At 35.8% G+C, this 12376-nt stretch overlaps 1 protein-coding gene across 1 annotated transcript in view; it reads left to right on the top strand.

The window, feature by feature from the left end:
• LOC150080607 (uncharacterized) overlaps window positions 1-12376 on the top strand; it is an 84630-nt gene that overhangs the window by 30976 nt on the left and 41278 nt on the right. The window contains exon 3 of the mRNA XM_090381626.1: window positions 7980-8014. Coding sequence (XP_090237752.1) covers window positions 7980-8014 — 35 coding nt within the window. The remainder of the gene's footprint in view (window positions 1-7979; window positions 8015-12376) is intronic.

Raw genomic sequence — 12376 nt, 5'->3', positions numbered from 1 at the left:
GGAGCCTTAGGAGCTCCATCATATGTTCCTAGTGAATGGAGACTATTTATAGACTCTTCTAAGACTAGTTTAAAAGGTGTTCTCTTGTATAATGGAGATAAGTACACATCTATGCCAGTTGCTCATTCAGTCTACTTAAAAGAAACCTATGACAATCTAAAGTTGCTTCTGGAGAAAATTAAATATCAAAATCACAAACAGCAACTATGTGGAAACTTAAATATGTTATGTAAGTTGTTGGGGCAACAGGGTGGGTACACTAAAATGCCATGCTTTATTTGTGAATGGGATAGCAAAGCTAAAGCGCTGCATTGGACAAAGAAGCAATGGCCTCGGAGGCACAATCTTACACTGGGGTCAAAAAATATTGTGCACGAAAGTTTGGTGAAGCCAGATAAAATACTTTTACCTCCACTGCATAGCAAGTTAAGCATAATGAAGCAATTTGTTAAAGCATTGAATAAGGATGGCAACTGCTTTAAATACCTTTGCAGTAAATTTCCCGGTTTATCTGACACAAAACTTAAGGAGGGTATCTTCATTGGTCCCCAAATTAGAAAATTGGTTTTAGACAGTCAGTTTGAAACTACTATGACTGACGTTGAAAGGGAAGCCTAGATTGCTTTTAAAAGTGTAATGGAAACCTAGAAAATCATAAATCACAGGATTATGAGAAAATTTGTTCAAAATATGCTTAAAACGTTTTGCAATTTAGGTTGCAGTATGAGCATCAAAATTCACTTTTTGTGTGCCCATCTTGATTTTTTTCCCAAAAATCTTGCACAGATGAGCAAAGAACAAGGGGAGAGATTCCATCTGGACATAAAGGAAATGGAGCAGAGGTACCAGGGAAGGTGGAATACAAGCATGATGGCTGACTACTGCTGGTGTTTAAAAAGAGAGAAACCTGGCACTATACATAAAAGAAAAATGATTAAACATTCTTTTCAAACAAAGAGACGAAGGTCTGATTAATGAAAGTTTCAGAATTTTGATTAATACTTGTTAGTATTTACATATTTTTTGATATATGAAAATGTAATCCTATCAATTTGTCATTACTAAATACAATAAAGTTATATACTTTCGTAAAAAACAATACAGTCAGTCCTCATATAGCACGATAGTTGTGTTCCTAGAAACCCTCGTGCAACGCAAAATTGTGCAATATAAACAACAGGCCCTATGGGAAAAATAGGGTTAGGTGCTGACCACCCGAGATTGAAACACACATTTGTAACCAAAACATTACCAAACACAATAAATAATCGTAATATTATTACGACTATTACATAATAAAATATTGCCAATGCTTTTGCTTCTATCGTAAGCAAACTTGTTTTTTGTTTGATTTTCTATCCAAACAGATGACAGCCATTCCATCTCTTCCAATTCTTTGTGTCTTAATCTAATGGATTTTAATTACACTTTGAGTTGTTCCTGCTATGAAAGTTGTTTTTATTTTCTCTGCATTCTTTGTAATTCTCGGCGTTGCCTCATTTAGGCCTGTAGCATGTCACACGGTCTTTCATTTCGTTCAAAGCATTTCACAATTTCATATTTTTTCTCTATCGACAGAGGCGGACTGGCCATAAGCCTTACCGGGGAAACCCCGGTGGCTGGTGTGATTTTGGCCATAAACCATAGTATGAAGCCACTATAAATTTTCCCGGGTAAGAATTTTTGATCCAGTCCGCCTCTGTTTATCGATACAATATTGCTTTTCTTTTTCTCTCTGAATCTGCAGTGTCTTCACCAGGACGCTTCCTTTTCACACCTTTTAATTAAGTATTTTACTCATTTTTAGGGAATAAAGCACAATTACAAAATGAGGAGGCACACTTGATACACATAAACAAAGTTGCGCGCGTGTAGCAACTGAATAAACAACACCGTAAAGGCAGAGATTAACACCTCACATTTTACTAAAGCACATTTCTAGGGTTTACTACCATAAAACAATAAAAACAATTTCCAGTTGCATTTCTGTTAGTGGAATCTGTTATAAACTGGTAGTAACTCGATCTAATTGCATTTGCGATTATACCGATAGCTGGAATTGTGTTGGTTTTTACGTTATTATGGTGAAATGTGTTTCCCCTTCACTGATATAAAAAACAAATACATTTTCGGAATCTTCTCTTCATTCCTATCATGTTGCGTTCAGTTGGGCCGATTCTGCATTTGACTGCCATTTCTTGTAAACACAAAGGCGAATCGTACATAAGCGAATTCAGTTCGTGTTATATAAGATATCGTTCCCCTATTTATAAATCGTGTATGATCGAATTCATGTAGTGTAAACACGTATTATAAGAGGACTGACTGTACTTTTTTATTTCTTAAATTGTGATGTATCTGGATGTGATAGAAAAAATCTAAGTCATATTTGAAATCACAGCAACATATTTCGGCAGTAGGACCTATTGAAATTCAAACCCCAGTGAACAAACTTAAATTTGTAAACTAGTGTAATCATTGCCTGTGTGTCCCTCATATAGACTACAGGCAGATAATACTCAGAAAGGTGCACTCCAAATGGCAGGATTCATGAAATAGTATTAGTAATGGCTATATGGTGTAAGGAAGTCTAAGCCTTATGCTGCTCCAGCCAAAAAAAAAAAAAAAAAGAGTAAAATAAAAAAATTAAATAAAATAAAAGGAAATAGATAGCCTATGCATTTCCTTCCTCCTATAGGTAACTATAAAGCTGACCTTTGAATTTCTCCAAACTGTCACCACCCATGTAGGTAACTTATTCCAGTAATTTATAACTCACTGGCTAAAATAAAACTTCCTGCAATCCAGTCTAAACCTCTCCCCAGTAACTTGAATTTATGGCCCCTAGTTCTAGAATCATTTATAACCGTGAAAATTTCATCCTCATTCATTTTACTTTTGCCTCTCAGAGCCTTAAACACCTCGATCAAGTCTCCTCTAAGGTGCCTAGTGTCCAAGTTGTGCAACGTACATATTTGAAGTCTTTCCTCATATGAGTGCCCTTTTTGCTGATCTCACCAGGCGAGTTACCCTTCTTTGGACCCATTCAAGAAGTCTGTTGTCTTTTTTTAGGTGCAGTCTCCATACTTGAACACAGTATTCCAAGTGTGGTCTAAGAATAGACTTATATAATGGGATTATGACGTCCTTGTCTCTACTAGAAAATGTTCTATAAATCATCAATAGGACACCATGGGCCTTCCCTGCAACCTGTCTGCAAGGCTCAGAGAACTTCATGTCTGACTGTTTCGTAACTCCCAAGTCCCTTTCTTCCACTACTGACTTTAGTTCAACTCCACCAAGTGTATAAGTTATTTTTGGGTTAATGTTCCCCAGGAGTAAGACCTTACACTATCCTGGATTAAAGCAAAGCTGCCACTTTTCTGACCATCCCTGAAGTCTATCAAGATCACTCTGAAGTTTTGCTTGGCAGTTATTATTATTATTTTTTTATTATTAGCTATATGGTGCAAGGAAGCCTAAGGCTTATACTGCACCAGCCAAAAAAAAAAAAAAAAAATTCTGAATTACCCTGAGAGAAATAGAGTCAGAAGTAGAAGGGAATCACCAAGAAAGAGAAGAATGATGATATCCAGCTCAGAACCCTGGGTGTGCCAAGCCCATACTCCCCAGATGTGAGCCCCTGGGGTTGTCATTAACTACTCTACCAATCCTTACATCAGCTGCAAATTTAGACATCATGCTCTCTGTCCCTTCATCAATGTCATTTAAGAAAATCAAAAACAAGAATAGTCTCAATACTGATCCTTGGAGAACCCCACTTCTTAAATTAACCCAATCTGAAGAATAATCATTTATCACAGCCTCCTGCCCTGAAGCCATCCTACTATCCATCTAAGAATTTTCTTTGTAATTCCAACCTGTTCCAACTTATAAAAGTAACCACTCATGTGGGACTGAATCAAATGCTTTGCTGAAATTCAAATAAACAGGGTCAAAATTATTCCCTAAATCCAACTCATGAGTGACCCTGTCAAAATAGCTAACCAGATTTGATAAACATGATTTTTCCTTTACAAAACCATGCTGAATATTCTTCAGAATTCCATTTCTATCTAAATGATCCTGGATTCCACCCTTGATCATTGCTTCCATGATTTTCCCTACTACTGAAATTAGACTGACCGATCAACAATTTCCCACTTCACTCTTAGATGTTTGTTTGTTTGCTTAAGAGTTTTATGGCGCATTAGCATCTGTGGCTATAATGCACCAAGTCAATCACTCTTAGTACTGCCCTTATGTATTGGAGATACATTGGCACTTTTCCAATCCAGTGGAATCACTCTTGAGTCCAGTGATGCTCTTGTAATTAGCCTCACTGGTTCAGTGAACTCACTTGCTGCCTCCCTTAAGATTATAGGATATATATGCCATCAACCCCCAGAAGCCTTACTCACCTGTAGGGTCAAGTTTTTTCATTAAATAATCATGTGAAATTTCAATATCATTAATTACATATTTTTCAACTACACTCCCAGAATTTCTCATTGATATAAAGGGTTTTTCTTCTGTAAATATCAATGCAAAGTAATTGTTGAGTTAATCTGCAACGTCAGCTGGTGTATCTAATACTATCCTATGTCCATTACATAAGGGTTCAGTCTGGTTTGTCCTTCTCTTCTTTGCTTTTATATATATAAAGAATTCCTTATCCCCCAGTCTTTGCCAGCAATGTCTCATAATCTGCCTTTGCCAGCCTAACCTTTTCTGTGGCACTATTACATATCAATTTGTAGCTGTTATAGGCTTCAGTACTTTTTGTTGCTTTGTAACTTTTCCATGCCATCTTTTTCTGCTTAAGTAATCTGGCAATTTCATTATTCATCCAACTTGGAATCCTCCTCATGGAGTATTTTTTAATGGTATATATATATATATATATATATATATATTCAAGGCTTCTGTGATTAATGTTTTAAAGGTATGCCATAATTCAATCATATTCGCTCACTGTGAGATATCTACCCAGTTAATAGAGGCCATGTAGCACCTTAAGCCATCTTAATTTCCTTTTCTGAAATTATAACCCATTCGCTTTGCCTTTAACTACTGCTACCTCTCTCTCTCTCTTCATCGTCCACCATAGAACTCAGTGATCCTTTCCTGCTACTGGTTCCTGTACTCTCAGCTCTATTATGTCATCTGGTTCATGGGTGATGATCAGATCTAGAATATTCTTTTCCGTGACATGTTGATACAAATAAGAATCATCTAGTTGATTTAAAAATTTTGTTCCCCATGTAGAGTTTCCTTCTCATTTGCTCCAATCAATTAGAGGCAAATTAAAATCATCCATTATAAGACATTCAACCTTACTTGTCCATTCCATTTGCATGTAGGGGCTCTTATCATAATCTGCACCTGGGCAGAACTGCAGACACACAGACATTCTGACCTAACTTGCAGCATTTCTTCAGCACAGTCCTATATTTGTCTAATGAATCATCAAATCATGTGTGCTTAATATCATTAGTCCCCACATGAATAATATCTTCTTTACCTCCCTTAAATTCTGACAGTCTCTTAGCAACATCATTAATTGTTGTTCCCAGCAGATATAACCTGGTTCTAGTCCACCTATCCTTATTACAAAAAATATTTCCCGTTTCCCTGACAATGGAGTCTCCTAATAGAATTAAGTCCTTTTGAACCACAAAACCGGGAGTGCATCACTTGGTATGTTTCTAGAGTCTTGAGTCCCTGATGAGCTCCCAGTTACATTTTTCTCGAGGACAAGCAGCCATTTTTTCAGTGACTCAAATTCTTCTAGCAATGCACCAAATTTTAACTTTAGATTGGTACACTCCGTGCAATGGTGACAAAGAAAAGAATTGCCAGGTGAGCCATGATTATCCACTCAGTCGACCTTTGAGTACATGCCACATGAGAACAGGTTCTGCAAATGATTAAATTATGATTCACCTGTAAATTGCCATCAGCAATTTCTGTATGAGTCATGATACCCTCTAATAAAGTGTTCAAGGTGGATCTTGTCACAACCATTATTAAATTTAATAATTATTACAGAAAGTAACTTTTTAAAAAAATTATATTTATAATATTATAAAAATTAAATTTACAAACTATTACAAGAAAAAAAAACTTATGTCAAAATAAACTTTACAATATATTAAATAAATTAATTAAAAGCAATTTTCTGACCTCTCTAATCTCTATGCTCTCCCTGCATTTTGGACTTAGGAGCACTATGAAAACACGTCCTCTCACTACAAATGCCAACAGTGAAGTGGGACAGACTACAAATAAATTACATCATATAAAGCCTGTAATAGAACCATGGTAGTCTAGTCTGCAGAAGAATCTTAAAGAGGAAGTTGTTCTTGCTCAACTCCTCATAGGAAACAGTCATCTGATGCATTCCTTTTTTGCTGTGGGCCAATGACCCTCCTACGTGCAACTCCTGCGACACCGTTTTTTCTGTGAGACATATTTTACTTGACTGTAGGGATTTTAATGATACATGTTTTACTGCATTTATCCATCTGACTGAGCCTTATACACTAAGTAAGATTTTATCTGACAATGACAACGTGTCAGCTGTTTTTAAATTTTTACAACTTAATCATTTATATTCATATATACAAAATGTTCCATATATTTTTGTTTTATGTACCGCCTTTTACCTTATACTTATTCATTTGTTTGATGAGGTAACCTTCTTCAAAGGTTACCAGATCTTATTTCTCTTAAAATTTTATTACCTTGTCTTGGCGCATAATGTCCTTTGTCACTAATGCTCCAAAAAACCATAAACCAAACCATCCTTACTATATACCTGTTTCTGTTTTAAATATAATAATATCAGTTGATAATAATATTGTCAGTCAGAAAATATTGTCGGGCATTTACCCACCTCTAAGTCTTATGCTTGATTAGACTTTTTGCTTACTAAGGATCTATGCTTCAAGGAAAATCACAGTTATTTAGTTCTTATTAGCAAATTAGAAATTGTGATCAAATTAATTGTTTGAAAGAATAGGAAAAATTTAAAAATTAATAAGAAAAACTATTTTAGGAATAAGAAGAGGGCTCACAACCCTGCCCAGTACTGGCCTCAGCACTGGGCAACCTCCTGGGGTGCCGAATTTTGGGAGCCGCCATATGACTGTTTGATTCGCCATCTAAAAATTAACCCACGAGCGGGCGTACCCTGTCATAGAATACACCAGGCATGGTACTTCTTGGAAATCTCTGAAACGTGGCTGTGTCTTATCATACGAGGACAAAGTTGAATTTGCTGGGAATTCTCTATCGAAAACAACACAGTAGCAAAATTGGATTTGTCAGAAATTATTAATAACTTTGCTGACATGAAATCGAGGAAGAAGATACATTAAAAGAAATGTTATTGATTTCAGCAGATTAAAGTATTAATTAATGGAAAGACTAATTAATGTTTCAATTGTGTTGTATTAAAATTTCATGTTCATGTTAATTATGAGATTGATAATTATAATAATTATAGTTTTAATAAGTGCATTGAAATGTGTGTATTGTATTCTCTTATTGTAAATAATTAGAGTATGTTATTATAATATTACTGATATTTTTAAAATTGCATTCTGATCATAAACTGAATAAAGGATAAGATATGATATAGCCATGAAAGTAGTATGTTGTTCAATTACAGTTCATTATCTTATTGTAGTTTTGAAGCTTAAAAAATAAATTTAATTAAAATTCCTTGTGCATTTCATTACCTATGAAGGGATAGAGGTGCATAAAAGTCTTTCTGCCCAGGTGCCTAAATTCTTCAGGCTGTGGCACTGACCTTGCCTGGCTAAATCTTAAGCCACTTCTGAAAATTCAGAAGATTCAGAAACATAACATATAATGTTTAGATAATTAATGCATGAAATATTTTTGGTAGTATTTCAAACTATGCTTTTAAAAAGTTTTAAAATCCCATATGTTGTCTGATTTTTCTTCTCTAGTGCCTGATGAACCATTATATCTCCGAAACAGAATGGTAAGTTTAGTCTTACATAGACTAATATCTTTTTATGAAAAAAATTTATACTTATTCCTTTTAGGAGTGAACAGATTAATCTAGAGATTTCATGTGCAGGCTCTGGGAGTATATATGTTAATCTGCACTTTTGAAGGTCATTAAAATATAAATAATGCAATAATGCATCCTTTTATGTATGAATTTCTTCGAAATTTTTCTAATACAGTACATGTTTTTATCTCTTATCTGTGATACATCCATTGATATATCACTGAATTCAGTTTCATGAATTTCTGGGTCTAAATTCCAGAGAATTTCAGCTTTTATAAGCCAAAATTGGACAACACTGGCTTATCAGGACTGCTATGGATAAAGGGATGGTTGAGTGGCAGAAGACAGAGTGTGGTAATCAATGGACACTTCTCAACATAGACTAATGTTATTAGTGGAGTACCTCAGGGTTCAGTGTTGGGTCCATTGTTGTTTTCTGTATTTATAAATGATATTGATGATGGTATATCAAGCTTAATGTCCAAGTTTGCAGACGATACAAAGGTTGGCAGGGTTGTTAAGGACACTACTGATGCTATGCTGCTGCAACAGGATCTGGAAAGGTTGAGCAGATGGGTTGAGAAGTGGCAAATGAAGTTGAACATTGACAAATGTAAAGTACTACATATGGGAAACAGCAACCCCACAGCAACGTATCAACTCTGTGGTACTACACTGACAATGGTAGAGAATGAAAAGGACCTGGGGTAATTGTGCAGGTAGATATGAAGTTCTCTGAGCAGTGCAGATGGCCTGCAAGAGTAGCTCATGGTGTCTTGTCAATGATATACAGGAATTTTTCTAGCAGGGATAAAGAGGTGATTATTCCCTTGTATAAGGCAATGGTCGGGCCACACCTTGAGTACTGTATACAGGTCTGGAGGCCTCATTTCAAGAAGGATGTAGAGCTGCTAGAACGAGTACAGAGGAGGGCAACAAGATTAGTGAATGGAACAAAGGGTTGCTCTTACGAAGAAAGGCTTAAGTTTTGCAAATTACAGAGTCTGGAGACTAGGCACCAGCGAGGTGACCTGATAGAGGTGTATAAGGCCTTGATTGGTTTGAGCATGCTCAATGCTGATGGGATTCTTCCTCTTGCTCAGAATAATCACCTGAGAGGGCATAAATTCAAATTGAGGAAATACAGATGTGTGGAAATTTGCCTTTAGCCAGTGGGTAGTTGGTTGGTGGAACAGACTTCTATCACTTGTTGTTGAAGTTGATAGTCTAAACAAATTTAAGGCTCAGCTGGGCAGGTATTTCGAACGAACAGAGGGATGAAATGGGAGTGATGTTTTTTTTTTTTTTTTTTGGCTGATGCTAAATAAGCTTGCTTTCTTGCATCATATGCCTCTACTAATGCTAAAAATGTTCTTTCCCAATTTTCAAACCTATTTTCATGATGCCATCTATTAAAACTGAACAAGGACATTCCACCTGTTGGCTTGTTGTCTGGCTTACAAAAGCTGAAACTCTCTGGAATTTAGATCCAAAAGTTGATGAAATTGAATTAAGCAATATATCAATACATGTAGAGGATATTATTTCTTCAAAAAAAGTAACAAGCTTCTTTATGTTTTTTACTCTTTTGTTTTTTTTTTTTTTCATATTAAGGGGGGGGGCAGATATTTGTTTTTAAATTCTGGTTTCATTTTTGACAGTAATTTTCATTTGATGTCTAGTCAAAATAAAAAAAAATTAATATTCAAAAGTAAGAAATTTTTTATTTTTACTAAACTATATTTTTACAAAATATAATAAAGGAACTCACTCCACAGGTGCCTCTGTAGCCAGATGGGCAGGAGAAGCAGTGCGTAGCACACGCTTCTTGATTAGACCGGGGTTCGAGCCTGTAACCACCAAATACAGAGGATGTGGAAAGGTCAGGGAATGACCACCGCATATCCCTAGAGCAATATGGCCTTAGTTGCTAATGCTCCTAAAAACCAAACAACTCACTCCACAGAGCTCACCCCTATTGTGGATGCAAATTCAAGAGGATCTAGAGAAACTAAGTAAATGAGCTGGAAAATGGCAATTAAGACTAAGGAATAAATGCAACATACTGCATTTGAGTAGCAGTAATCCTAAAAACATAGCATTTAGGTGGTACCAAACATATAATGATCTTAGAGAAATGTGATTTGGCCTTACTAATTCTTGAAATATAACATTTGGTTGGTACCAAAATAATGATATAAGAGAAACATTTGTTAGAAAAGCTACTAAAGTTAAAGGAGGGCAAGGCTCCTTTAACTTTAGTAGCCTTTATAATTAAAAAGGCTGGATATGAGTGTATAAAACCATTAGGAATGTTACTGAGAGCATCATTAGACTCAGGGAAGATTCCCTTAGACTGGAGACATGCTATTGTCTCCAGTCTAAGGGAATAACTATAGACCAACGAATTTTTTCTATGGTTATACTAGCATAAGTCCCTCAGCTCATTAAGAAGAGGTCATGCCTGACCAGTCTGGTAAACATTTAGATCAGGTAACAAGTTTTGATATTGTATACTTAGACTTTAGTAAGGCTTTGGCACCATCCATATTGTAAGACTGTTATATAAAGTAGAAAAAACTATAATTACTAGTAAGATTCTGTTCTGGGTCACTGGCTAGTTAACAGATAGGAGACAAAGAGTTGCCATAAATGGCCAGTCTTCAGAGTGGACCAGCATAACAAGTGGAGGTCCCTCAGAGCTCAATTTTGGGCCCCTCCTATTTTTAATTTTCATAAATGATATTGAAAATAGTGTCCGTGGGAAGCCGTTGAATTTTGTTGATGATTTGAAGGTGGAAAGGGTAGTTAACTATACAAGCCAGGCCATAATGCTTCAAAAATATTTGGTTTGGTTGCATGTAAGGACTGAAAAATGGAAATTAAAGTGTAATGCTTCTAAATTTAAGGTAAAGACTTAGGTGTTACAATTCAACCATGAAATTTTCCATGCAGTGTAAGTGGGCAACTCGGAAGGCACATGGTGTCCTGTCTTTGATTTATAGGACCTTTGAACCCTCTGTACAAGACAATGATGATGTAGCTGAGTGGTCAGGAGCATGAGTGCAGTAGCACATGCTCTTTGAGTGGACCGTGGTTCAAGACCGTGACTGCTAAATACGACTAATGTTTGTTTTGATGATTTATTGTAAACTCCACTGAACTGGTGGTCATGCTGGAATATAAACAAGAACATTAGATTGCATTTGTATATTGTATTCAGGCCTAGACACAGCACCTAAAAAAAGCCCCATTTCAAAAGCAACCACAAGTCCTTGATGAACAAACATGAGATCATAGCATTTCAGTTACTCCTAAATCCCACCATTTGGCTGAGTTGTGAGGTTGTAGTCCATGGCAGTGACAACCTTAGCCATAAAGAAACTGCTGGAACAAGACCTGAAAGTCAAAAGAATAAAAGATTTAACCAAACATTTTAAAGAAATAAAACTTTGAAATAAATAAATAAGACAAAAAGGCCAGATTATGAATAATATGGGGAAATTTTCAAGCATGTGGATTAGGATAAAAATCCCTGGATTGACAATGACTTAATTCCAGAATTTTATAACTTCATATATCATATAACTTCTTTCCACAATAATCTTTAATTAACATAGAAATATTTAATAAAATAGAATATATAACATAAAATATAAAATAGAATATATAAAACAGAATATTTCCTCGTTCATTAAAGACTGTTATGCAAAGAGAAACTTGAACAAACAAAGCATGCTCATCCTGAATAATGCATTTTGACATCCAGTTAACAATTTCCATATTTAAGACTTGCTGGTAACACCAGTGCCAGTAACCATAAACAAGGTGAACACTGGCATAAACCATAAAGTTCTGCCATTAATTTAAGAAGGATGTAGAGCTGTTGGAACGAGTACAGAGAAAGGCAACAAAATTAGTGAATGGAACAAAGGGTTGCTCTTATGAAGAAAGGCTTAAATTTTGCAAATTACAGTGTCTGGAGACTAGGCACCTGTGAGGTGATCTGATTGAGGTGTATATAGCCTTGAATGGTTTGAGCATGCTCAATGCTGATGGAATTCTTCCTCTTGCTCAGAATAATCATTTGAGAGGGCATAAATTCAAATTGAGATAAAACATATGTAGGATAGATGTGCGGAAGTTTGCCTTTAGCCAGCGGGTGGTTGGTTAGTTGGTGGAACAGACTTCCATCCTTTGTTGTGGAGGTTGATAGCCTAAATAAATTTAAGGCTGAGCTGGACAGGTACTTGGAACGAATGGAGGAGTGAAATGGGAGAGTGTTTTTTTTTTTTTTTGGCTGATGCTGCATAAGCTTGCTTTCTTGCA

This window comes from Mastigoproctus giganteus, chromosome 9 (assembly GCF_048544385.1).
Source record: "Mastigoproctus giganteus isolate SK-2022 chromosome 9, ASM4854438v1, whole genome shotgun sequence".
Lineage (NCBI taxonomy): Eukaryota > Metazoa > Arthropoda > Arachnida > Uropygi > Thelyphonidae > Mastigoproctus > Mastigoproctus giganteus.
This window is presented reverse-complemented; position numbering and strand designations above follow the sequence as displayed.